The sequence below is a fragment of the Phyllostomus discolor genome, chromosome 12 (assembly GCF_004126475.2).
Source record: "Phyllostomus discolor isolate MPI-MPIP mPhyDis1 chromosome 12, mPhyDis1.pri.v3, whole genome shotgun sequence".
Classification (NCBI taxonomy): Eukaryota; Metazoa; Chordata; class Mammalia; order Chiroptera; family Phyllostomidae; genus Phyllostomus; species Phyllostomus discolor.
This window is the reverse complement of record NC_040914.2, coordinates 28699218-28725817: the sequence shown is the minus strand read 5'-3', so window position 1 is coordinate 28725817 and position 26600 is coordinate 28699218. Positions and strand designations below refer to the sequence as shown.

At 44.5% G+C, this 26600-nt stretch overlaps 2 protein-coding genes and 1 pseudogene across 2 annotated transcripts; 1 reads left to right on the top strand and 2 right to left on the bottom strand.

The window, feature by feature from the left end:
* Window positions 1-1068: 1068 nt before the first annotated feature.
* Window positions 1069-6670, bottom strand: LOC114510801 (olfactory receptor 5A2-like). The gene is made up of 3 exons (XM_028529284.2): window positions 6516-6670; window positions 4631-4813; window positions 1069-2845 (listed from the first exon to the last, which is right to left on the bottom strand). The coding sequence occupies exon 3, from the start codon at window positions 2818-2820 to the stop codon at window positions 1864-1866; it is 957 nt and encodes a 318-aa protein (XP_028385085.2). The 5' UTR covers window positions 2821-2845; window positions 4631-4813; window positions 6516-6670; the 3' UTR covers window positions 1069-1863.
* Window positions 6671-16117: 9447 nt separating this feature from the next.
* On the top strand, window positions 16118-17497 carry LOC114510800 (annotated as a pseudogene).
* Window positions 17498-19862: 2365 nt separating this feature from the next.
* On the bottom strand, window positions 19863-26329 carry LOC114510799 (olfactory receptor 5-like). Its single transcript, XM_028529283.2, has 2 exons — window positions 26122-26329; window positions 19863-21206 (listed from the first exon to the last, which is right to left on the bottom strand). The coding sequence occupies exon 2, from the start codon at window positions 21204-21206 to the stop codon at window positions 20262-20264; it is 945 nt and encodes a 314-aa protein (XP_028385084.1). The 5' UTR covers window positions 26122-26329; the 3' UTR covers window positions 19863-20261.
* Between the last annotated feature and the right edge of the window lie 271 nt (window positions 26330-26600).

Here is a 26600-nt window from a genome sequence, read left to right as displayed (position 1 = left end):
CAGAGCAGATGAGCACACGGGAGGAGGCTGAACTTTTTCCTCTAAGACTGCTAAGCAAGTATATTTGCTCTTCCCATCAATTTGAACAAGTTCTTTATATAATAAAGATATTCATTTTTCCCTTCACTTTGTTCATACTTTCTGTTTGGCTTTTTTAAAAAATATTTTTGGCAAGGTTTTAATTTTTATATAGCTCAAATATCTGTTTTCTTTTCAAAGCCTACAAAACCTGACTTTTTCCTAAACATTAGTGTTTTATTCTGCAGTTTTCATTATTTTGTCTCATTGTGCTTTAAACATTCTTGATTTTATTTTGGTGTACTGTGTGAAGAAAGAATCAAAATTGCCATCCCCCAATTGTTAATTGTCCCCTCATTAATTAGTATGGGATCTGTATCTGGATCATCTATTTTGTTTCATTGGTTTGTTGCCCTATTCTGTCCTAGATCTGTAGTTGAGTTTTTATGTATTTAATGAATTTTCTGTCATTGTCCCTTAAAGTATATTTATGTATTTTTATATGAAAAAAGTATACTTTTCTGTTATTCTTCTAGAATACTTGTGTATTCTTATAGCAAATTTGTTTATCAATTAAAAACAGCCTTTAGATAATTATTGAGAGAATTAACATTGTTATAGTTAATCTTAGCACCTACAAGTATGCTCTTGTCCTTCATGCATCCAAGCTTTTATATCAGTGACCTGTTGTAGGTTTCATATAAGACCACATATTTTCCTTAATTATTCTACATATGGTGTGTTTTCTTGTGTAGGGTTTTTAAAAAAAAATTCTCATAAAAAGCCAGCATCCCAGGACTGGGGTCACTTCAGCGTTGCCCCACCACACACATCTAAGCCGACCAAACCCCAGGCTTCCAGAAACAGTTAGGGAGCCACAGATACACTTATTTTTTAAGGATTCTTTTCTTTCTAAGGATTATTTATTTAAGAGAGGAAGAGAGAGGGAGAAACATTAATGTGTGGTTGCCTCTTGTACACCCTCTACTGGGGGCCTGGCCTACAACCCAGGCATGTGCCTTAACTAGGAATTGAACCAGCAACCTTTCGGTTCACAGGCTGGCACTCAGTCCACTGAGCCACACCAGCCAGGGCCACAGATGCTCTTGAAATGTTAGTGGAAGCTGGGAACCTTCTCTCCGTGAAAATGCAGAGAAACCTAGCAGTATGGGTGGGTAAGTGCATGTGCCCACACTTGCACACACTTATGAAAACCACCTGAAGGGAGCAGCCTGGGCTCACCCTCACACTGACAGCTCCAGTTGGAAAGCTCTGGTCCAGGCTAGTGCCCAGGCCTTTGATAATCAGATCTCCTCCAAGTGGGACCTTTGATAAGGGAAGTACAGGACCCAGGGTTGTGGCACCTGGTCCACTTCAGCCTTCCAGGTTAAACAGGCAGGTTTGGATTAAAGCAAAGAAAGAATGCTCCTCAGACAGCCAGGTGGGCAGGATGGCGATGTGATGAAGAGGAGGAGGAATAGTCCCAACCACAGACCCTCCTGTTACCAGATCTTTTGATTTGTCAAGATCTGGAATGCTCAATTTTTATGGGAAGTCTCTCAATATTTTAAGTTTTTTATTTATTGATTTTAGAGAGAGAGAAAGGAAGAAAGAAACAGTGATTTGTTTTTCCACTTATTTATACATTTACTGGTTGATTCTTATATGTGCCCTGACCAGGAATTGAACCTGCAACCTTGCGTATCAGGACAACACTCTAACCAACTAAGCTACCCAGTCAGGGCAAGTCTCTCAGTATTTTAATATGGACAAGTAATTTTTAGAAAGCTAACTCAGGCCCTGTCTGGGAGTATCCCATAAGGGTGTATTCCTGAGTCCCGTGACCTAGAATGGCACCTGCAGGTAGAGCTTCCGCAAGGCCCCCTGCATGTCCTTGTTCCTCAGGCTGTAGATAAGTGGGTTCAGGGTGGGGGTGAGGATGGAGTAGAAGACAGCAGCCAGGCGTGCTTGTAGCGGGGAGGAGTGGGCACTGGGCCGCATGTAGGCAGAGCTGCCAGTGCCATAAAACAGCATCACGGTGGCCAGGTGGGAAGAGCATGTGGAGAAGGCCTTCCAGCGGCCGGCCACAGAGCGGATCCGAGCAACTGTGGCCAGGATGCGGACATAGGATAGGACGGTGAGGGCAAAGCAGCTCATGATGACACAGCCACTGACTGCAAATCCAGCAGCCTCATGGGCATCCGCATTGGCACAGGCTAGGCGCATGATTGGAGGGATGTCACAGAAAAAGTGGTCAATCACAAGGGGGCCACAGAAAGGTAGGGAGAAGGTGTTGGCTGTGTGGAAGGTGGAGAAAAGGAGCCCGCCAACCCAGGCCACTGCCACCAGGCACACGCAGGCCGTGTGGCTCATAACTACCCTGTATACCAGGGGCCTGTAGATGGCCAGACAACGATCGTAAGCCATGGACGTGATGAGAAAACACTCTGTGGACCCAAGGCTGACAAAGGCAAAGAGTTGGGAAGCACATGCAAGGAGGGAAATATCCCCAGAACCCAGCATGGCGGCCAGTAGGGCCCGGGGCAGGGTGGTGGACAGGGAGCAGATGTCCACCAGGGAAAGGTGCTTGAGGAAGAAGTACATGGGCGTGTGCAGGTGGGCATCAAGGGTCACAGCAGCCACAATGGAGATGTTTCCCAGAATTGCAGCCACGTAAAGGAAAAGGAAAGCGACCACACTGAGCAGCTGTAACTCAGGGACAGCTGAGAAGCCCCGGAGGAGGAAGACAGATACCGCTGTGAGGTTGGTCATGTTCTGGAGGGTGCTCCGGTAGCAGCGCATGAGAAGAACCAACAGTATTTAAGACCTGGGAGGAAGTGGGGAAGAAGCTGGATGAGTGGAGGCTGGAAGGAAGCTCAAATATTGTTCATTAAACACACATACACACCCTGGTCAGGTGGCTAAATTCATTGGAGCAACTTCCCACGCACCAAAAGTTTACTGGTTCAATACCCAGCCAGGGCACATACAAGATTCAACCACTCAGTGCATAAATAAGTAGAGCAACAAATCAATCTCTCCCTCTCCATCTCTCTCTCTCCCTTCCTTCCCACCCCCCTCTTTCTCTCTCTCTCCAAAATCAGTAAGTTTTTTAAAGGCAAGGGAACAGCTTCCCTCAGACCCTCCAGGAAAAGACGCAGCCAGCCAACCCCTTGTTTTCAGCTCTGTGAGATCCTTTTTTGGACTTTGGGTTTCTGAACCTGTAAGAAAGCACATGTGTGTTGTTTTAACAATAGCAGCCCTGGGCAATGAAATAGCCTCCTGCCTCCTCAGCCCTCTTGCTTGTATCACCAGATTCTGCTCCTCCTCAGGAAGTGGAGCCTTCCCATGTTGCAGTAAAGAAATAAGCAACACAGCCACATAGCTAATTCCCTTTGTCCCCTTCTCATCCCCCACAAGATCCTGGGGAACAGACATTGTAACCTAGTTTCCCTCAGCATCACACAAGTACCCACATGAGACGGTTTCACGGGTTAAATGGATGAACATTGCTAATTGTGCAGTTGGGAATTATTATTTTTTTATCCTCACCCAAGGATATGCTTATTGATTTTAGAGAGAGGGGAAGGGAAAGAGAGAGAGAGAGAGAAACATCAATGTGAGAGAGAAACATTGATTGGTTGCCTCTTGCACGCGCTCTGACTGGAGACCAAACCTGCAGCCTAGGCACATACCCTGACAGGGAATCAAACCCATGACCTTTTGATTTACAGGATGACACTCCAACCAAGTGAACCACACAGACCAGGGCTGTGAATTACTTTAACTTAATTTTTTATTGATTGATTTGAGTGAGAAAGAGATACAGAGGGAGAGAGAGATACATTGATTTGTTGTTCCACTTGGCTGATTCTTGTATGTACCCTGGCCAGGGATCAAACCCACAATATTGACATAGCAGGAAGATGCTCTAATCAATTGAGCTACCTGGCCAGGGCTATGAATTATTTTAATGTGTGTCTGGAGTGACAACAACACCCCCCACAACTTGCCAGATGTTGCACTCAGGAAGGAGATGAAATGTGTACTGATGTTCTGCAAAGAGCTGATGAAAAGAAATGTGGCAACATCTGTTACCACCATCAAGAATTATGGTGTTCCAACAGAACACAGCTTGCAGGAAATCAAATTCTGCACACCTTGGTCAACTCATCTTGCCTTCTCTACATATATTTTCTCATCTCATTCGTGTTTTTCCAAATGTACTTTAAAAAAAGAAATATGGCATTTATGTGTGCATCACTTGGAAAGGACTGATGTTATGCACTGACCTGATAAGCCCTTGCATTTATTTATTTATTTTAATCCTCATCAGAGGATATCCATTTGTTAAAATTGATTTGGGGAGGGGGTGGAGAGAGAGAGAGAGAGAGAGAAAGAGAAGGGAAACATCAATGTGAGAAAGAAACATTGATTGGTTGCCTCCCATACATGCCCTGACCAGGAATCCAACCCACAGCCTAGGTATGTGCCCTGACTAGGGATCAAACCTGCAACCTTTTTATGTACGGGAGGATGGTCCAATCAGTTGAGCCACCTGGTCAGGGCTCTTAGTTATTATTATTGTACTACTTTGTTTCAGCTTTCTCACCTGCAAACTCAGGGGCTTGCAAAGGCATTTCCACCCAGTTCCACAGAGTCTTCGGGGGCCACCAAGACATGGGGACCTTGCCTGGTGGGGATCCAGCCCCTTTCCTTCAGCTGGAGGCAGTCCCGTGTTTGTTATTAAACTGTTACTGGATTATCAGCTCAGCTTTTGTTGGATGGCAGGATCCTGTCACAAGAAAATAAATTTCAAATTCACCAGCACTGACACAACCAAGAAGCAGTTTGTGTCATGGTTTACAGCACAGACTAGGAGAGAGGCTGCTTGGGTTCAGACCCCAGCCCTGCCACTTACTAGCTGTGTGACCTCAGGTAAGTTACTTAACCTCCCTGGGCTTTGGTTCCTTCTCTTTTCTTTTATTGTTTTTGTTTTTAATTCAATTTATTGGGGTGACGTTGGTAAATAAAATTTTATAGGTTTTGGGGGAACAATTCTAGAGTACATCATCTGTATACTGTATTGTGTATTCACCACCCCAGGTCTCCTTCTATCTCCATTTATCCCCTCTTTATCTTCTTCTACCTACACCATTCCCTTCCCTCTGGTAACCACCCTGCTGTTGTCTGCATCTATGAGTTTTGTTTTGCTTTGCTTTGCTTTGCTTTGCTTTGCCTAATCCCTTCACCTTTTCCACCTAGCCCACGTCCTCCCTTCCCTCTTACAGCTGTCAGTCTGTTCTCTGTATCTGAGTCTGTCTCTGTTTTGTTTGTGATTTGGTTTCTTTATCTATAATGCACAGAAATAACGATGATATTTCCCACCAGGAAAGTGGGATCAAATGTAGTCCTCAGAATAGTGCCTGGCACATAAAACACAGTGCACCTTTATCATTGTCTCCAAAGGGCCGATTCTGCGTTTCTCAGAACTTCCTGGATGTAAGTTAACACCCCAAACATCATAACTGGAAATAATGGAGAGGAGCAGAGTCCCCAGATTGGAGCCATCGGCCCTGGGAGAAATGAGCCTGGTTGATGTGGGACACAGAAGTATCACCTTGGTGGTAGAATGAGATTTCGGGAACTCCCTCATCCCCAAAGCCTATTTGTCTTCCAAAGTACTGCCGCCCTGTAGTCTCATTGCCTCATGCACACGCCTCCACTCATGGGGAGCTCACTCAGAGTAGTGGTTCTCAACCAGCAGTAACTGTGTCCTTACTGGGGGGTAGTGGCAGTGTCTGGAGACATTTTTAATTGTCACAACCAGGGAGGATGCTCCTGGCTTCCAGTGGGCAGAGCCCAGGGCTGCTGCTGAATATTCAACAGTGCACAGGGCAGCCCCTCAGCAAAGTAATCTGACCCCAAAATGCCAATAGCACTGAGGGTGCTGCACTGACTTAGTCTTGAGGTTTTTTGTTTCACATCAGCAGAGCAATCTCCAAAATTTAAACCTCACTTTCTGAAAGCCTGGGTGCTTTTCATGCATATCATGCAATCCTCCCATCTGCCCTTGAAGGCAAGAACTGTTTTTTCAATCCTCACCCAATGATATGCTTACCGATTTTAGAGAGAGGAAAGGCAAGAGAGAGAGAGAGAAAGGCTAAGAGAGAGAGAGAGTGAGAAACATCAGTTGGTTGTCTCCTGTATGTGCCCTGACCAGAAATCGAACCTGCAGACTTTTGCTGTACAGGACGACGCTCCACCCAACTGAGCCACCTGAGAAGGCAGGTGCTGTTTTATCATTCCATTTCACGGATAGAAAAACCAAGGCACAGAGAGGTTAAGCAATTTTCCCAAGGTCTCATAGCTAGTAGTGGCTGTGCTGGAGTTCAAACCTGGCTGGTGACTCTGCAGGTTTTAATGGCTGCTCTGCTGTCTAAAGTCACCCCAGGTGTGAGATGGGAGGCACTAGAAGGTTGAGCAGCAAGACCTACCTGGCTGAGCCTCCCGGCCACTCCCACCAGCAGTAGATGAAGCCACCTTCACTGAGTGGGGCTGGTGGAAGGCTGGATCTCCAAGGGATGGAGGTGAGTGATAGAGATCCAGGCTGGGATTCCTCACTCAGGATGAATCCCCACTTATAAGCTGTGGACAAGAAAGACCTTGGGGCTGGGCCAGCATTGATGACTTCAGGTGGGATTGGCTCTGAGCCATCCATCCCCTCTTGGCCGTTTCTCTCTCATCTTCTTGTGAATTCGTCTAAGGGCTTCTCTGGGGACTTTCTGTCCCACGGTGGCTCTAGGCTCTGAGAACAACACTCTTTGACAGGTAAGGTATCAGCCACGCTTCCTGACCACTTTCTAGAGTGTTCTCTAGAAATACCAAAATATTTCTTATATCAAAAGCCACAACAGTTCATGACATTGAACATTCTTTTTTAAAAATTTTTATTTATTAATTTGAGAAAGAGAGAGAAAAAATATCAATTTGTTGCTCCACTTATTTATATATTCACTGATTGACTCTTGTATGTGCCCTAACTGGGAATAGAACCTGCAACCTTGGCATATAGGGATGATGTTCTAACCAACTGAACTACCTGGCCAGGGCTCATTCTTGAGTTTTAAAATTTAATTCATCTATTTTTGAAAAAATTTTGAAGGGCCACTGTAAACCAGAGATCCCAGATTGCTTAAATCATAAATATTATATCCTAGTTGGAAATAAGACAGTAAATAAGTAAACAAATAAATATATTTTCAAATTCCAGGTGGTGGTAAGTGGATGACAAACAATAAAGCAGGGTGAGGGACATAGAAAGACACCAGGGGGCTTATTGAGTCAGGCTGATCAAGGACAGCGTAATGAGGAAGTGACAGCTGAGCTGAGACCTGGATGAAGTGACAGAATGAACCACACAGTGAACTGAGGAGAGACTGTGGAAGCAGAGGGAACAATATATGCAAAGTTCTTAAGGTTGGGAGGAACTTGGCATGTTGAGCACCTGAAAGAAAGGCCTGAGGTGACTGCAGCTGAATGCAGGTGAGGAGCAGCAAGAGATGAGGAGGAGAGGTAAGGAATGGGGAGACCATGAGATTCCTGTGGCCATGCTGAAGAGTGTGGGTTGGAGAGTCAGCACGATAAGTAGGGCTGGGATGAGAGCTGGACACCGTCTGAATTCTGTGTTTGAAAGACCACCATGCCCTGGTTGGGTTGCTCAGTTGCTTAGAGTGTTGTCCCAATATGTCAAGGTTGTGGGTTTGATCCCCCATCAGGCCACATACAAGAGTCCACCAATGAATACATCAATAAGAGCAAAAACAAATTGATGTTTCTCTCTCCCCCCCTTTCCACTCTAAAATCAATAATAAAAAATAAATACCACTGTAATTGCAGTGTAGAGACTAAACTTTAAGGGGGAAACAGTAAAACCAGGGAGCCTAGGTGGTCTGGCTGGGGTCTGATCAAGGACGATGGTGGCTTGGACTAGCATAGTAACAGTCCAGGTGGTGATGGTGGGCATAAATGTATGTGTTGCGAAGATGGAGTAGAAAATTCTTGCCCATGGTTGCATGTGGGCTGTGGAAGAAATAATAATGCCCTGGCTGGGTAGTTCAGTTTGTTAGAGCATTGTCCCAACATGCTAAGGTTGTGGGTTTGATCCCGGGTCAGAGCACAAACAATAAGCAACCAGTGAATGCATAAATAAGTGGAACAATAAGTTGATGTTTCTCTCTCTTCTTCTCTCTAATATCAATGAAGAAAAAAATTTTTAAAGAAATAATAGTAATATAAGACAACAATAACATGATAACAATATGGTAATATCTATATAATAGTAATATAATACATGATGATACATAACATAACCATATAGTAATTTAATATGATACAATAACATAATAGTATTATAATGCCTGATAATAACATGTGTACTCTGTGCCATGCACTGTCACTTACGTCTGGTATGTATGATCCTATACATAAATGCTTACACACACATACACACAGGTTTGGACCTCTCAATAACCCTATCTGGTAGGTCCTAATAGAGTCTCAGTTTACAGGTAAGGAAACTGAGACAGAGAGAATCATGTCCAAAGCCACAGAGGAAGTAAATGGGGAAAGCAGGATTTGAACCCTGCCACGTGGCCCAGTACTTCTAACCATCATGTGCTGGTGACAGGGTGAGTTCCAGGCTTTTGGTATGAGTCCCTGGGGGAACAGTGATGCCATTTATTGAACTGGGGGAAATTATAGGAAGAACAGATTTGGGGACCTAATGTCAAGGTTCTGCTTACTGTGTTAATTGAGACATGGTTGTTAGAAATTTTAGAGAAACTAAATAGCAAAGGGGACACATGGGATGGGCATCAGTGGCAGGGGGAGGTCCCGGCTAGAGTATAAATTTGGGAGCATCGTCAGCACATCAATGTCAATTAAAGCCACAGGGCTGAGTATTTTTGCCCAGGAAATCATGGCAATTAGAGAGAACCCATCCTTAGCATTGCTACTTGGGCTGACTATTAAGTTTAATGTCCACAGAGAAACAAAGTAACTTATTAAGAACCCAGAAATGCAACTAATGCCAATTTCTCATTAAGCAGAGCTCCTGGTGGCTCCCCAAGGATGAGAACTCTGCTAACAGCCTCAGCGCCCAAGAGAGGTCCCCACCTGATGATGGGGGGCCGGGGTCTGCGCAGGAGATGCCAATAGGACTGGAATAATTGGCCTCCACTGACCTCCAATAGCCGCTGGGGATTGGGGCTCTGAGCTCGTTAGGAACAGGCAGCCAAGACTGGCCTGGGAATCTTGAAAGAACTTTTTGATTTGTTGAACTCGTTAACAAGGAAGCCTGGCAGGTGCCTCCTTTCCACGCTGTCTTTGGTCTGAGAAAACACCTGTGAGGGTCGCCAGAGAGGAAAAGAATTTTCCGAGTGAGCCAGAGTGGCCCGGCTTAGCTGTGTGTAGTTCGGCTATTTGGGAAGTGATTTCTTCTTCCTAAAATGGGCACGTGGGTGAGGATGGGAGTTGACTGTCTGGTTTTTCCTTTCCATCTTCAGTGCCGAGAACAGCACCCAACATGTATCAGAGACTCAATGAAAATTTGTTGAATGACTGAAGGACTAAAACAGTATTTCTTTACTGCAGTGGTTCTCAATAGGGGCGACTTTGCTCCCCAGGGGACACTTGGTAATGTTTGGAATATCTTTGGTTGTCCCACTAGAAAAACAAGTTGTTCTTGGTGAGTAGAAGGCAGGGGTGCTGCCCAAAATCCTACAATGTGCAAGACTGCCCCTTCCCCACAGCAAAGAGGGATTCGGCCCCAATGTCAATGGCGCAGAGGTTGGGAAACTGATTTGCTGGTTTATAACTGACCTCCCTCCACCAGAGCAAAAGGTCCAGAGATTTTAGTCTGACTTGTTCGCTGATGCCTCTCCAGCAAGTAGAACCTTGTCTGATTCAGTAGATGTCCCATAAATACATACTGGGTGGAATGAACGATAATATGCTCTGTCCACCTGCTTCATATTATGATTCCATTTATAGAAAGTTTAAAATAGGCAAAACTAACCAATGATAGTAAGAAAACCAGATTACGGTTACTTTTGTAGGAGAGTAGAGTCTAGTGGTGTGTATGGGGTGGCTCTGGGGTGCAAATTTGTTTCCTGATCTGGTTGCTGGTTACAAGGGTTATGTTCATTTGTGAAGATTCATCAAGCTGCACAATTATGGTTCATGTAGTTTTCTGTATGTAGGTAACACTTTTATGGTGAGTTTACTAAAAAATGAACTAGGTTATTTTATTTTGTGAACTCATGCACTTAATCACTATGCTATTAAGACAGCAAGAGTCCTACCATTTCTTCAGCAAACAAATTATAAGTAAATTTTGCAGAGGGGAATCCTTACAGATTAAGGTATTTAAAATCAATAGTATACATGCCCCTCAGTGGATTGAGTGTCAGCCTGTGAACCAAAAGGTCACTGGTTCCATTCCCAGTCAGGGCACATGCCTGGGTTCAGGCCAGGTCCCCAGCTGAGGTGTGCAAGAGGCAACCAATCAATCTGTTTCTCTCACACATGACCATGTTTCTCATCCTCTCTTTCTCCCTCCTTTCCCTTCTCTCTAAAAATAAATAAAATATTTTAAAAATAAAAATAAGAGCAATAGTACACCACCCCACACCATGGCTATTATCAATAAATCAATAAACAAGTGTTGGCAAGGATGTGGAGAAAAGGCAACCCTCATGCATTATTGGTGGAAATGCAGGTTGGAGCCTTGTGCCATATACCAAAAAGATTGTAGGTTTGATCCCCAGTTGGGGCACATAGGGAAGGCAACTGATTGATGTTTCTCTGTCACACTGATATTTCTCTCTCTTTCTCTCCCCCTTCCTCTCACTCTAAAATCAAGACGTGTATCCTCAGATAAGGACTTTTAAAAAAGAAAGAACCAACCAGGAGAAACTACATTCCTTATTCTACCCCTTCCTCCCTTTTCTTCTTACCTGATGCTTTTGGATGTGGTGAGGATGGGGCACTGGCAGCCATTTTGTAACCATGAGGAGGAAACCTAGAGACTCGCAGAGAAGCAAATTTGAAGCACTGGTATCATTGATACATTGGATTTACCAGTTCTGGAACTACCCATGTGTAGTTATTTTGTTGTATGAGGTAGTAGCATTGCCAGATTTAGCAAATAAAAGTGCAGGATACCCAGTTAAACAGAAGTTTTAGATAAATGAACTTTTAAAAAGTGTAAGTAGGGCCCATGAATTGTTTGGGACATACTTAATGTTAAAAATTCTTTGTATAATTATACTTTAAAGAAAGTTTGTTTCTATGAAATTTAAACATAGTTAGGTATTTTGTATTTCACCTGGCACCCCTAAGAGATGGTAAATTCAGTGTTGTTTCAAGAGGTGTATGGAATGCAATGGGTATGTGTTCTCTGGAGGAAGACTGCATGAGTGCAAATCCTGTCTTTTTTTTTTTTACTGTCTATGTGGCATTGGATTAATGATTTATCCTCTCTATGACTTACTTGATTTTCCTCATCTGTAAAACAGGGACGATGAGGATGATGATGATTGGCTTACAGTATTTTTTTATTGTGTTTATGGATTTGATTTGAGAGAGAGAAAGAAACATTGCTTTGTTGTCCCACTTATTTATACATTCATCAGTCGTTTCTTGTATGTGCCCTGACCAGGGATTGAATCCACAACCTTGCTCTATTGGGGTGATACTCTAACCAACTGAGCTAGCTGGCCAGGGCTCAGCCCACAGTATTATTATGAAAACTAAGTGGACACTCATCAGGCATGCATAAGGGAAGGTATTTTTTAACTTTAGCTTGGTTCTGCCAGCTGGCCCACCACTGGCACTTCCACCAGGAGAACGAGTGAGAACCTGCTTATTCATGCCCTTGCCAACATCAAGCATAGATATGTTTTCCATGGTGGAGAGTTGACTCCTCAACGCCTGTGTCATGAAAGGCAGATGTGGACAGAATGCAAGGGCCATCTCCTTACTGATGTGAGGGGCACAGAGGGTAGATAATGAGCCCTGATTCGGAGGTCTTCCAGAAGAACGGCCCCAAGGTCCCTGGCTGAAGCCAAGACACTGAGATGTGGACACACTGGGAGCCATGATTTTGTCTTTGTCCTCCTTTGGACCAGAGCATTCTTTGGTTATTCAGGGAGAAAAGGGTGGTTCTTCTGAGGATCTGACTGGGGGCAGGAGCTGTGGATGCCACCGCCCCACCCCATTCATTTTGTTCTGTGAGCCACTGAAGCTGTCTTGGCTGCTGTTTCCTTCCTCATCTACCATCTGAGGATAACCTTACTGAACAGCATGGTGGTGGGAGTGTGGGTGGGGAAGAAGACAGCTGAGCCTGGGGCAGAGACTCACTCTCTTCTGAGCTTCACTTGTGCTGGTCTGAAAAGGAAGAGTAGTAGCTCACCTACACCAGAACTGTAAAACTATCCTCCCTCCCTCCCTCCCTCCCTCCCTCCCTCTCCCTCTCCTTCCTTCCTTCCTTCCTTCCTTCCTTCCTCCCCAGTCTACCTCCCCTCCCTCTCTCTCTTTCCTCCGTGCCTCCCCTTCAAAGGGAGGATCCATGAGTAATACAGGTAAATTTCCATAACCCTAATTTTTCTCTGATTCTAAAGTCTTATATGAAATTATGGGAATAGTCAAATCCTATAAAACATTTTGTATACATAACAAAAACCTGAAGGATAGAAGCTAAATGGTAAACCCTGAAAGTAGAAATTGGTTTCTGGGAAATGCTCTCTTTCTATTTCAAATATATTTATTTTTTTTTTTATTTTATTAAATCAGGGTAAAATGTACATAGTGTATTTACCATCTTAGATAATTTTAAGTGCACAGTTCAGTGGCACTAAGTACATTTACTTTGCACCCTGGCTGGTGTGTCTCAGTGGATTGCATGCTGGCCTGAAAACCAAAGGCTCGCCAGTTTGATTCCCAGTCAGGGCACATGCCTGGGTTGCAGGCCAGGTTCCTTGTGAGGAGCCCCCAAGAGGTAACCATACATTGATGTTTCTCTCCTTCTTTTCCTCCCTCCCTTCCCCCCTCTAAAAATAAATAAACAAAATCTTTTAAAAAATAAAATACAAGTACATTCACATTGTTGTGCTACCATCACCACCATCATCTCCAGAAGTTTTTCATCTTGTAAAACTGAAACTCTGTCCCCATTTAACATTAACTCCACCTCCATCCCACCATCTGCTTTCTGTCCTTATGAATTTGATGTCTCAAGGGACAGCATGCAGGTGGATCAAATGTTTTCTTTAATCCTCACCTGAGGATATGTTGATTGATTTTAGAGAGTGAGGAAGGAAGAGAGAGAGAAAAAGAAAAACATTGATGTGAGAAAGAAACATCAATGAATTGTCTCCCACATGTGCCCTGAAACCTAGGTATGTGCCCTGACCTGAATCAAACCTTGGCCAGTATTTCAGTTGGTTAGAGCATCGTCCTGATATACCAAGGTTGTGGGTTCCATCCCCAGTCAGGGCACATATCAGAATCAACCAATAAATGTATCAATAACTGAGACAACAAATCAAAGCCTCTCTCTCTCCCTCCTTCTCTCTCTCTAAAATTAATAAACATATCCTCATGTGAGGATTAAAGGAAAATGAGGATGATAATAATAACACTACATGAGGCAGTGAGAGCCCAGTTAAGGGGAGCCCTTCCTACACCCTCCTCCACTGACAGAACAGGAGAGAAACTTGGAGAGGTTAGACCAACATTGTCTTCCTGAGCAAGCTCATGCAATCGTTGCCCTTGAAAAGTGTCTTTATGCCAACAATGCTTTAGTGTTTATCCCCATCCTGAGCTCTCATCCAGTCCCCAACCTGTAAGTGCAGCTGTGTTTAGTGCAACCCATCTGGGGGTCTCAGAGACCTTTCCTACTTGTGTGCAAGCTGAACCCTCATTCTCCCCATTCCACCCCACCTGAAACTTGTCCATCTCAGTAAATGACATCATCCCATGGCTCAGGCCAAACATCTACGGGTGACCCTTGATTGCACCCCTTATCCCTCATATCCAATCCACCAGCAACGTCTATGGACTCCATCAGCAAAGTTGATCTTGCTGAGTTGCCTCCTGTTATAGCACAAAGGTTTTTTTTTTAATATTTTATTTATTTTTTAGAGAGAGGAGAGGGGAGGGAGAAAGAGAGGGAGAGAAACACCCATGTGCAAGAGACACCTTGATCAGCTGCCTCTCCCATGCACCCCAACTGGAGATCAAACCTGCAACCTACAGGCATGTGCCCTGACTGGGAATTGAATCAGCAATCTTTCAGTTCATAGGCTGCCACTCAAACCACTGAGCAACACTAGTCAAGGCTGTTCTAGCACAATCTTGGGATTAGAAAAGGTGCTCAGTAAATATCAGCTGAATGAATGAGACTAGGGAGAAATTTTCAGAAGAACAGAGGCAGATACGGGTCCCTAGAGAGGTGATGGAGACCTTTGTTGGTTCAGGCACCAGGAGAGGAATCTATACTGTCCATCAGGAGCTCTGGGAAGGTGGCTAAGTTGGTTGGAGCATCATCCCACGCACCAAAATGTTGTGGGTTTCATTTCTGGTCAGGGCATGTATGGGAGGCAACCAGTCGATACTTCTCTCTCACAGTGATGTTTCTCTTTCACACTGAAGTTTCTCTCTCTCTCTCCACACCCCCTCCTCTATCTCTAAAACCAATAGACATATCCTTGGGTGAGAATTTAAGATTTTTTTTTAATCATTGTTCAAGTACAGTTTTCTCCCCCCTACTCCCATTCCAGCCCACCCACCCAACCCTCCATAGAATTTAAGATTTTTTTAAAAGATTTTATTTATTTTTGGAGAGAGGGAGAGAAACAACAATGCCTGGTTGCCTCTCATGCACCCCCAACTAGGGAACTAGCCCACAACCCAGGCATGTGCCCTGACTGGGAATTGAACCAGCGACCCTTTGGTTCATAGGCACTCGCTCAATCCACTGAACTATACCAGCCAGGCAAAAAAATATTTTTTTTAATTTGACATGTGTCCACCAGGTGAAAGACAGTATCCAGTCTGGAATGTAGGAGCTACATCTGTGTTCCTCAGCAGAACTCCAGTCACCCCTCTGTTTCCTATGGAGAATTCAGTCACACTGCTCTGGTGGGAATTGCAGGGGCAGGGCTGGCCAGCACAGAACTGGAGGGGCCCCTTAGGAGCTGGTAACATTCTTTATGTGATGGGTGTGTGTCGGGGTGGTTGTCATGGAGATGGCCCAATGCAGGACCACTGATAGGGGTGTAGAGTGGATGTTTGTTGCATCTACAACTTCAGGAATTGGGACTGTGAACTTGGCAGACTGCATCTCTCCTGTTCACCAGCATTGTGACTGTGGGAAAGCAATTCCGTTTAAAAGTCCCTGTCTCCTCCTGACTTTGAGTAACACATGTATTCTCTGAACTTAATTCTCTTCTTCCACAGTCCCAAGACTTAGTGATTCTTATTTATTTGTTTTTAACATCATCTACTTACAGATGAAAAAGTAAGGCTGGGCCCTGTCCAGGTGGCTCAGTTGTTTGGAGCATTGTCTGGGACACCAAAAGCTTGCAGGTTCAATCTCCAGTCAAGGCACATACAAGAATCAACCAATGAATACATGAATGTGTGGAAAAACAAATGAATTTCTTCCTTTATGTCTCTCTCTCTCTCTAATCAATTTTTTCATAAGTTACTCTTCTAGACAAGGTGGTATTTTTTTTTAAGATTTTATTTATTTATTTTTAGAGAGGGAAGGGAGGGAGAGGGAGAGGGAGAGAGAGAGAGATAGAGAGAGAGAGAGAAACATCAATGTGCGGTTGCTGGGGGTTATGGCCTGCAACCTAGGAATGTACCCTGGCTGGGAATCGAACCTGGAACACTTTGGTTCCCAGTCCATGCTCAATCCACTGAGCTACGCCAGCCAGGGCGTCTAATCAATTTTTTAAAAAGAATGCCTTGCTTTTCTGCTAATGGATGCCTCTGAGTAAGCATCATTGAACTTCCCTCTCTTGAAGTCATCATGTCTAAGTGAGAGTTTACCAAAAAGCCAGAATAGCTACAGAAGCCCTTTATCAGAGGTTTGAGCTTTGAAACAACAGATGAGAGTCTAAAGAGCCATTTTGATCAATGGGGAATGCTCACAGACTATGTGGTGATGAGAGATCCAAACACCAAGTGCTCCAGAGGCTTTGCGTTTGTTGCATATGCCACTGTGGAGGAGGTGGATGCAGCCATGGACGCAAGGCCACACAAAGTAGATAGAAGAGTTGTGGAACCAAGAGGGCTGTCTCAAGAGAAGATTCTTAAAGACCGGGTGCCTGCTTAACTGTGAAAAAGATTTTTGTCAGTGGTATTAAAGAAGACACTGAAGAACATCACCTAAGAGATGATTTTGAACCGTATGGGAAAATTGAAGGGATTGAAATCATGACTGACGGAGGCAGTGGCAAAAAGAGAGGCTTTGCTTTTGTAACCTTTGATGACCGTGACTCTGTAGACAAGATTGTTTTTCAGAAATACCATACCATAAATGGCCACAACTGTGAAGTAAGGAAATCCCTATCTAAGCAAGAGATGGCTAGGGCTCCATCCAGCCAAGGAGGTCGTGGAGGTGGTTTTGATGGGAATGACAACTTTGGTTATGGAGGAAACTTCAGTGGTTGAGGTAGCTTTAGTGGTAGCTGTGGTGGTGGTGGATAGGGTGGCAGCGGAGATGGCTATAGTGGATTTGGTAATGATGGTGGTTATGGAAGAGGTGGCCCTGGTTACTCTGGAGAAAGCAGAGGCTATGGAAGTGGTAGACAGTTTTATGGAAACCAGGGCAGTGGCTATGGGGAGTGTCAGCTATGAGAGCTATAACCATGAAGGAGGCAGAGATGGCTTTGCCGGTGGTAGTGGAAGCAGTTTTGGAGGTGGTGGCAGCTACAGTGATTTGGGCAATTCCAACAATCAATCTTCAAATTTTGGGTCCATGAAAGGAGGAAACTTTGGAGGCAGAAGCTCTGGCCCTTATGGTGGTGGAGGCTAATACTTTGCCAGACTGTGAAACTAAGGTGGCCATGGCAGTGGCAGAAGGTTTTAATTACTGCCAGGAAACAAAGCTTAGCAGGAGAGGAGAGCCAGAGAAGTGACAGAGAAGCTACAGGTTCCAATAGATTTGTGAAGTCAGCCAAGCACAGTGGTGGCAGGGCCTAGCTGCTACAAAGAAGACATGTTTTAGACAATACTCATGCAAATGGGCAAAAAACTAAAGAACTGTATTTGTGACTAATTGCATACCAGGTTATTTTAGTTTCTGTTCTGTAGAAAATGTAAAGAATTCCAACAAAGGGTTTTTAATGTAGTTTCTTTTTGCACCCATGCTGTTGATTGCTAAATGTAATAGTGTGATCATGATGCTGAATGAATGTGTCTTTAAAAAAAAAAAGAAGAATGCCTTTAAGTGAAGGGGAGTGTTGAGAACTGAGAGCACAGCATCTCTTTAGTCATTCAACAAATATTTCAAGTGACTACTGTGTGTGCCAGACACTGATCTAGGGGAATGTGACTATGTACAAGAAAGATGTTCAGCCATCAGTAAATATTCATGCAGTACCTAGTATAGGCCAGACATGGTGTCGGTGCTGGGGATAAAACTGTCAGCAACACAGAGGTTAACACTTGCAGTAAGTGTTGACAGAGCATCTCCCAGGAGCTAGACAGGGTTGGGATGGCATTCTAGAAAAATTTTCATGTCCCTTTTCTAAGGATGTCATCTCTCTGCTCCTCTGGCATCGTGAGGGTAGGGAACAGCTCTGACTTTGCCAAATCCCCAAACCCCAACTCAGGACCTGTGACAGCACCTGGTGCTGTGGATGCACTGTGGCTGGAATGAATGAACAAATGTGGGAGTTATACCTTGGTGGGACTTGATGGCCATGGTGATGTATTTTTAAGCTTCATCTTGCATGTAATAGTATTGGGGCTTCTGGGATCATTGAACAAATGCTGGTTGGTGCCCACAACACATTCACCCACACTTACTGAGTACCTGCATGCACCCACCCCAATGCTAAGAGATTCCGTGTATTACTTCATGGATACTTTTGTAAAAATTATTTGTTTGTTTAGAGAAAGGGAGGCAGAAAGAGAAGGAGACAAACACTGATGTGAGAGAGAAACATCTATCAGTCACCTCTTGTGTATGCCCAGAACTGAACCTGCAACCCAGGCATATGCCCTAACTGGGAATTGAACCTGCAACCTTTCGGTTGGCAAGATGTGTCCAACCCACTTAGCCACCCAGCCAGGGTGCCTCACTGATTCTTCACAGCAACTCATGTGAGACAGAAGCTATGCAACCACATAATGGAAAATGAACTGTGCAGGACATTCCCTAATGTTTAGTCTGTAGGGAAAATAGACCTTATTGAGCAAACACTAAATTCCATTCCAGACACTGGAGGTAGTGGAGGGGTAGCTGGTTGTGTTATTTCTTGCATCAGTGGCAGGAACCCTGAATAAGATATTTGAATGGAGACCTAGAGGGTGAGAAAGGCCCAACAACACCAACAGCTGCATGGATGGGATTTGCAAACAAAAAGGCCCTGGGGTGAGGATGTGGCAGGTGTGACAGAAAATGCAGAGATCTTTGAGGTTGGGCTCATTGAGGAAGATCAGCGGGAGAGGGGGACAGAGAGGTAGTCAAACAACAGCCCACCTAGGACGTTGTCAAATGGAAACAGTGGCCCTGGTGGGGAGGCTCAGTTAGCTGGAGTGTCACCTGTGCACCGAAAAGTTGGGAGTTTGGTCCCTGGTTAGAATGTATGCAGGAAGCAAGCAGTCAATGTTTCTCTCTCTCTCTCTCTCTCTCTCTCTCTCCTCCTCCTCCTCCTCCTCCTCCTCCTCCTCTTCTTCTTCTTCTTCTTCTTCTTCATCTCCATATCAATAAACATATTCACATATTCTCAGGTAAAGAATTATTTTAAAGATTTTATTTATTTATTTTTAGAGAGGGAAGGGAGGGATAAAGAGAGAGAGAGAGAAATATCAATGTGTGGTTGTTGGGGGCCGTGGCCTGGAACCCAGGCATGTGCCCTGACTGGGAATCGAACCTACAATGCTTTGGTTTGCAGCCCGCGCTTAATCCACTGAGCTACGCCATCCAGGACTCAGGTGAAGAATTTTTAAAAAGTGACATGAACATCCAGGGAAAAGCATTTCTAGGGGAGAGAATGGGCAGTGCAAAGACCCTGAAGCAGAGCAAGCTCTTGTGGCTGCAGCTCAGTGGAGATGAGGTCACAGAGGGAACAGGGCAGGGATAGATGGAAGCTGCTGGGCCTTAGCGAGGCCTTTAGATTCCACCTAGGTTCACGGTGGGGGCATTCAAGGAGGCCATGCATGTGCTGAAGGACAGGGCAAGGTGGACTCTATTCTCTTGTTCATTCTTTCCTTCTCTCTCCCAAGGCTCCTCTGCCCTGGGTGCGCCAGCCAGCCTGGGACTCATAGATGCCCCCATAGCCCAGCCCTGATCCTTGATCACAATTATTTGCTGATGGTGAAAAAACAAACCAATTTGGGCCAACTACAGTGTATCAATCAGCTGTGGCCACAGGAATATTGTGAAACAAACCCTCCTAAAATGTAGTGTCTTAAAACATGTCATTCATTCTCATGCATTATTCCTAGCAGATTAAAAACTGGAAAAAATGCAGATATTCATTCATTCATTGATGAGTGGGTAAACAGAACATGGTATATGCATAAAACAGAATATTATTCAACTATAGAAATGAGCAACATACTGACACCCACATGCTACCTCCTTCACAAACCTTGGAAATGTTATGTTAAGTGAAAGATGCCACACAAAAGTCCAAATGTGATATAATTCCATTTATGGGAAATATCCAAAACAGGCAGATCCATAGAAACAGAAAGATTAGTGGGTTTTGAGGACTTGGGGACAGGGGATTAGGAATAAATTCTAATGGGTATGAGTTTTTCCTGGTGGTGACAAAATACAGAATTTGATAGTGGAGATAGTCACACAACTTTGTGAATACACTCAAAACCCCCAGAACTGTACATTTGCACAGAGTAAAATACATGATCTGTGGATTCTATCTCCATATAAACATAAAGTATTGATAGTGTGAGAGCTCCACCACACCCGTATATCCCGGTCAGCCTCGGGACCAGTGCAGGGTTTTGTGGAGAGCTGCCTGGACTGCCTTGTTCCGCAGACAGTAGATGACAGGGTTGCATATGGGTGTGACCACAGTGTAGATGACAGACAGAATCTTGTTTAGATCTACAGCTTCCATGCGGCTGGGACGGGCATAGATGAAGAGAGTGGCTGAGTAGAAAATCCCCACCACCACCAGGTGGGACGCACAGGTGGAGAAGGCTTTTCGGCGGGCAGCGGCTGATGGCATACTCAGCATGGCCCTACCGATGGCCACATAGGAGGCCATGGCCACAAGCAGGGAACCCCAGAGGATGATGATGGCAGAGATGAAGTCCACCAGTTCTGTCAGGGCCACATGGGTGCAGGACAAGTTGAGCAGAGGGGAGACATCACAGAAGAAGTGGTTGATGACATTGGGGCCACAGTAGGACAGGCTAGCAATGCATGAGGTCTTGACCACTGAGACCAGCAGCCCACCAAGCCATGAGGACAAGGACAAGGCCAGGCAGACCTGGGGCCTCATGAGCAGTGGGTAGTGGAGTGGGTGGCAGATGGCAACATAGCGATCATAGGCCATAGAGGCCAGGAGGGTGCACTCGGTACAGATGAGGGAGATGAAGAAGAACAGTTGGGTCATGCAGGCTGTGAAGGACATGGGGCTGGGTCCAGCCCACAGCCCCACAAGCAGGCTGGGCATGGTCACTGACACATAGCTTACCTCCAGGCAGCTCAGGTTGCCCAGGAAGAAGTACATGGGCTTGTGCAGCTCACTGTGAGTGAGGATGAGATGGATGATGAGGCTGTTCTCCAGCAGGGTCACCAGGTAGAGAGTCAGGAAGACAGCAAACAGGACATCCCTTACCTCTGGCCTTGTGGACAAACCCAGCAAGATGAACTCTTGTACTCTGGTCATGTTTCCCAGCTCCTGGGGGCTCCCCATCTGAGAACAAAATACGTCCATAAAATATGCAAATCTATCTCTCTACATCTTGCTCACCCTAGATCCAGCCGTTGTTTCACCTGAGTCAATGAAATAACCTTGCCTGGTTCCTCTGCTTACAGTCTTGCCTTCCACAGTCTTTATCCATGTAGCAGCTAGTGGGGTCCTGCAAAGTAATTGAACATAGCCCTGGCCGGGTGGCTCAGTTGGTTAGAGCATTGTCCTGTACACCAAAAGGTCATGGGTGGGATTCCCAGTAAGCACACATCCCTAAGTTGTAGGGGTTCAATTCCCAGTTGGGGCTCATACAAGAAACAACTGGTCAAAGTTTCTCCCTCATATCTCTGTCTCTGTCTGTGTCTCTCTCTAAAAATCAATAACAACATACTTTCAGGTGAGGATAAAAAAATCATAGATCATCCCTGGCTGGGTGGCTCAGTTGGGTAGAGCATAACCCTGTACACCAAAAGGCTGTGAATTCATTTCCCAGTCAGCACACATGCCTAAGCTGTGGGTTCAATTCCTAGTTGGGGTTCCTACAGGAGGCAACTGATCAAAATTCCTCTTTCACATCAAGTCTTTCTCTCTCAAAATCAATGAAAACATATCTTGGGTGAAGACTTTTAAAAAATCATAGGTGTGCTCTGGCTGGCATGGCTCAGTGGATTGAGCACAGGTCAGCAAAAGGTCAGCAGTTTGATTCCAAGTCAGGGCACATGCCTGGGTTGCAGGCCAGGTCCCCAGATGGGGACATGTGAGAGGCAACCTATTGATGTATCTCTCACACACATCCACATTTCTCTCCTTCTCTTACTCCTTCCCCTCCCTTCTCACTAAAATAAATAAATAAAATCTCTTAAAAAATTGTAGATCATATGGGGTGACTCTCCTGTTTAAACCTGACAGATTTCTCCATTATTATCACAAGCAGCATCATGTTCCTTATCATGGCCTCAGAGAACCTCAATTTTCTGATCCCTGCCTGTTGCTCTAGGCTTAGAGCACATCGTAGGTCCTGATCTCCCATCTACTGAAGCCCCATGGGCACCCTTTCACTTCCTCAAATGTTCCAAGGCCCTTCACATCTTAAAGAATTCCTACATGAAGTTCCTTCTGCCTGGAACACTTTACCCCTGGTTCTCACCTTCATTATTCCTGGGAATCTTCATCATCCTTGGCATGCATTTTTCAATGTATTATCTTCAGATAAGGCTCCCTGTGCATCCTTTATCAAACCCTGTCCTTGCTCTCTATCCCCACATCCCCTCACTGCCTTTCAGAGTGATCCTTATTGTTTTCAATTGTTTGTGTGTTTGTTAAGTGATTCAGTGTCTCTCCAACTGAGTTGTAAGCCTAGGTAGAAGGGCTGGGTCTGTGTGACTCAGAACTACACCTAGTGAGACCTAGTGAGAAAAGCACACCACTGCCCAGTATATAGTACATGTTCTTTAAGCCATGGCAGATCAAAGCTGGATAGCCAGGCAACACTGATCTTAATATATGCAGCAAGAAATAGTAGGGGAACCCTGACTGTTGCGGGTCAGTGGGTTGGAAATCATCCTGAAACCAAATGGTTGCCAGTTCAATTCCTGGTCAGGGCACATGTCTGAGTTGCTGGCCAGGTTCCCAGTTCAGGGGTGTGCAAAAGGCAATTCACTGAGGTTTATCTCTCACATCAATGTTTTTCTACCTCTCTTTCTCCTTCTCTGCCCCTCTATCTAAAAAAATTAATAAATAAAATCTTAAGAAAATAAACACTACAAATAGCCAACAATAGAAGATTGCTTTAAATAATTCAATCTACCAGGACATTGTCTAATATAAACTGTCAATATTAAGTGTATTTAAAGTAACCTATAAAATTGTCTATGTACTATTTCTTACACAATTATGTTTAAAGAAAGAACTCATAAGAAAAAAAGACTGTTAGTGAATATACCATCAATGTTCATAAGACGGAGAAGGAGAAAGGGGAGGAGGAGGATGTACAAGAAAAGGAAAAGAAGGAGAAAAAAAAGAAGGAGAAGAAACAGAAAGAGGGGAAGATGAAAAAGGGAAAAGCAGTAGAGGGTGTTGGCTGGGAGCACTGGGACTCTTCCTAGATGGCCTTCCCTACATTCTCTGATGGTTGCTGATTTGTAAGGGAGTCAGTGGAGTGTCACCTTGAGCTCAGAAACCTGCCTAATCTGCCTATTGCAGTCTTAACCACATTGCTTGATTTATTCAAGTCTTTGTTTGTTTGGTTTTTGTCTGTGAAATGGGGAGAATGATGTTGGCTCCCATGAGACATTGTGAGGATTACATGAAAATGAAGGGGAAAGTTCTAGATGAATGAGTTATTAGTTTTGATAGACTTGGGTCAGTTTGTTTATAGGTGTCATTTAAAAACACATCTCCACAGTGAACTTGAGTGATTTTTCTCGGTATCCTGAAGTAGAGTGAAATCCTTATCTCCCTATGCTGGGGTTTCTCTATGGATGTGCTATCAAGAATTGAAGTTAACCACCATTTATTAGCTAAGAAAGTCAGTTGGGGATATTTCCTAGAAAAGCCCATGGAAGTTTCATTCCTGATTTATTCTCCAGAAGACTATTCCCCCTCCCAATATCTCTTACCATAAAGATGGAGATATATACATTTATTGTATAGATCTATGTCCAGGGTGGGTCCTTTTAATAAAAGATTTCATACATTTTTAAAACCCTGCAATGTGTCATTTTTCTTTTTATTAAAGACCAAAACCCAAGGGTTCCAGAGGCTACAAGTTCAAAGTGAGAAGCCTGATATTTTTCAACTCATTTCTATGAGCTCTTTTCATGAGATTGGCATTGTTGACGAATCATGCCCTTGGTGTGTGGGGGGAGCTGCCTGAAGACTCATCTAACCCCAGAGAAGATTAAGTGACATCTGGAGGTATTTAAGGCTCAACTTGGACCTGTTGGGTCAAGTAGTAGTGTTTGGAGCTGTCCCTGGTCCTGAAACAAGCCCAGCACCTCAGCCCTGGGGACAGAGTCCCAGGGAGAGCTAGCTGTGTGTGGTTCTGAATACGAGGACAGCCCAGCAGCTGTAGTGCTGCCTGGTGGGGCTCCCCTTGATTCCAAGCAAGAACTCCTCAACTGCCCTCTTCCCTTGGCATTTCCCTTCCCTCATCTGACTCTTCTCTTTGATGACCCACTTTTCCTCTGCTCCCGAGTCTGTTCCTAATTCCTCTCTTTGCCCCTGGGTCAGATTTAACTCTGCTGTGAAGTCTCAGCCACTTACTTTAGATACTGAGAGGTGTTTCTCAGTTATCTTGCATAAGAAGCAATCAATTTAATTCCAACGACCTATTTGGAATTTTTTAGAGACTACTTAGGATTTATTTTTATGCCATAATCAGTTATTGAGCATGAACTATGTACTGAACACTGTGTTAGGCACAGACAGGACAAGAAGATGGAAAAGATATAGGGGTTCTATCTGATGCTTTCTTTTTAAGTTTTTTAAAAATTTACTGAGAGAGAGAGACATTTGTTGTTGCATTTTTTGATGCACTCATTGATTGTATTTGTATGTGCCCTGACTAGGTATCAAACCTGGAACCTTGGTATTTCATGGATCATGCTCCAACCAGGAGCTGCCCAGTCAGGGCTTATCTGATTTTTGTTGTTGTTGTTGGCTAAACTTGGACATGTTACATAACATTTCTGACCCACAATACCCTTTTCTAAGAAAAAGATAGATGTAACTATCTTCATCTCAAACTCTCAATAGCTCCACTATTTAAATAAGAGTCAGAGAGAACTGGCTCAGAACACAAGATCTTTCACTGGATAGCTGTCGGATTTTGGACAAGTTACATGTCCTCATAGAACTTCAGTATTCTTATATGCAAGCTAGGGACTATTTGATGACTTAAAATGTTGCCATGTTCCAAGTTTCTGGCTCATGGTAAACAATAAATATTAGCTGGTATTATTAGGCAGTACATCCTACAAACACAGGTATGTGTTTATGATATGGACATTGTTTCCTTAACACAGGTTGGAACTACCTGTGACATATTATTCTCTGCATTTTTCAGAAGAGGAACTAAAACTGAGAGGGGAGAAGAACCTTGACTAAGTCACACAGAGAGGGGCAGCCACACTGGGTCTATCTGATTCTGAAGCAAGTGGTCCTTTTTCTAGACTTTGTTGCCTCTCTGTGTGGAAGCAGTTGCACATGTCCGAATCTGTACAATGACGTGATGCTTTGGCTTGACTAACAAGTGCTTTCAGTGCTGGCATATTAATCCAGCCCTTTCTAACAGAGAAGGGAGACATGCAAGCAACAAGGCAGGGTAGGGGTTTGAAGAGGAGGGTTTACTTGAGAAGGAAGGACTGGGGGAACCTCATGCAGGATCTGACATTTGAACTGAACCTTTTTACCCCTTGTTTAAAAAGTTATTCTTGTTTATTCTATTAGAGTTGTCCCAGTTTTCCCCCCTTTGCTCTCCTCCACCCAGCCCACACCACACTCCCACAGTCAACCTTGAAGGATTAGTAGAAATTCAAAAGTTAGAATATGTGCAGAGTGATGGGCAGCCCAGGAGGAATGAATGGCATCAGCACAGACATGAAGGTGAGAGCACAGTTTAACCAAAGTCACTCAGGTACTTGGGAACTCCAGCCCTGGTTTTCTGCTCCCAAGGCAGCCCTTCCTTCCTGGTAGAAGAATTCAGACTTGAGAATCACATGGACCTAGACTCCAAAGCCAAATCCTCTCCTGCCTGCTTGTGTGAAATCAAACAAAGTTATATTTTTGCTCCTATTTATTTATTTACTTACTTACTTATTTACTTATTTATTTATTTATTTATAAGTAGAATAGAGACCAAGCCATTTTAGAAGTCCTTTCCCTTTGCCCCCCGAAATGAGCTATCCAGTCGCCTTACCTGAATAGCTTGAGTAGATGGGTCTCTCTGAGTGGATACAGCTGGACTCCTCTATTCCTTTGGATGTCCAGTCAGTGACTGGAAGATCTGAGCATTTACTCCAGGACAGAATTTTCAGGAACGGAGCCAGATGTCTCAGCTGTCACAAGAAGAGATCCGGAGGTGAAGCCCGCCGGCAAGGAACTGTCCTTGGTCCTGAGCGGGACTTCCTACCAGACCGACCTCACACTTCACCAACCCCCCAGCCCGCCCCCGCAGTATATTCTGAACTGTGTGTGGCTTGGGGCACCACCTTGCCTCTGTCCTGTCCTCAGTGCCTGAGAAGCCAGCTCTGCACCAGAGCTCAAGCTCTCTGAGACCTCCCTCCCCTAATCTCTGTGGAATCCAAGGACAGATGAGAAACTTTTTTTCTTGAATCTCTGTTGGGCAATGGCACAGCTCATTGAGAATCCCTGTCTAGGCCATGTCAGTAGCCATGC

Coding starts and splice junctions, on each gene's coding strand:
- LOC114510801 (XM_028529284.2), bottom strand. CDS start 2,820: ATGCGCTGCTACCGGAGCACCCTCCAGAACATGACCAACCTCACAGCG.
- LOC114510799 (XM_028529283.2), bottom strand. CDS start 21,206: ATGGGGAGCCCCCAGGAGCTGGGAAACATGACCAGAGTACAAGAGTTC.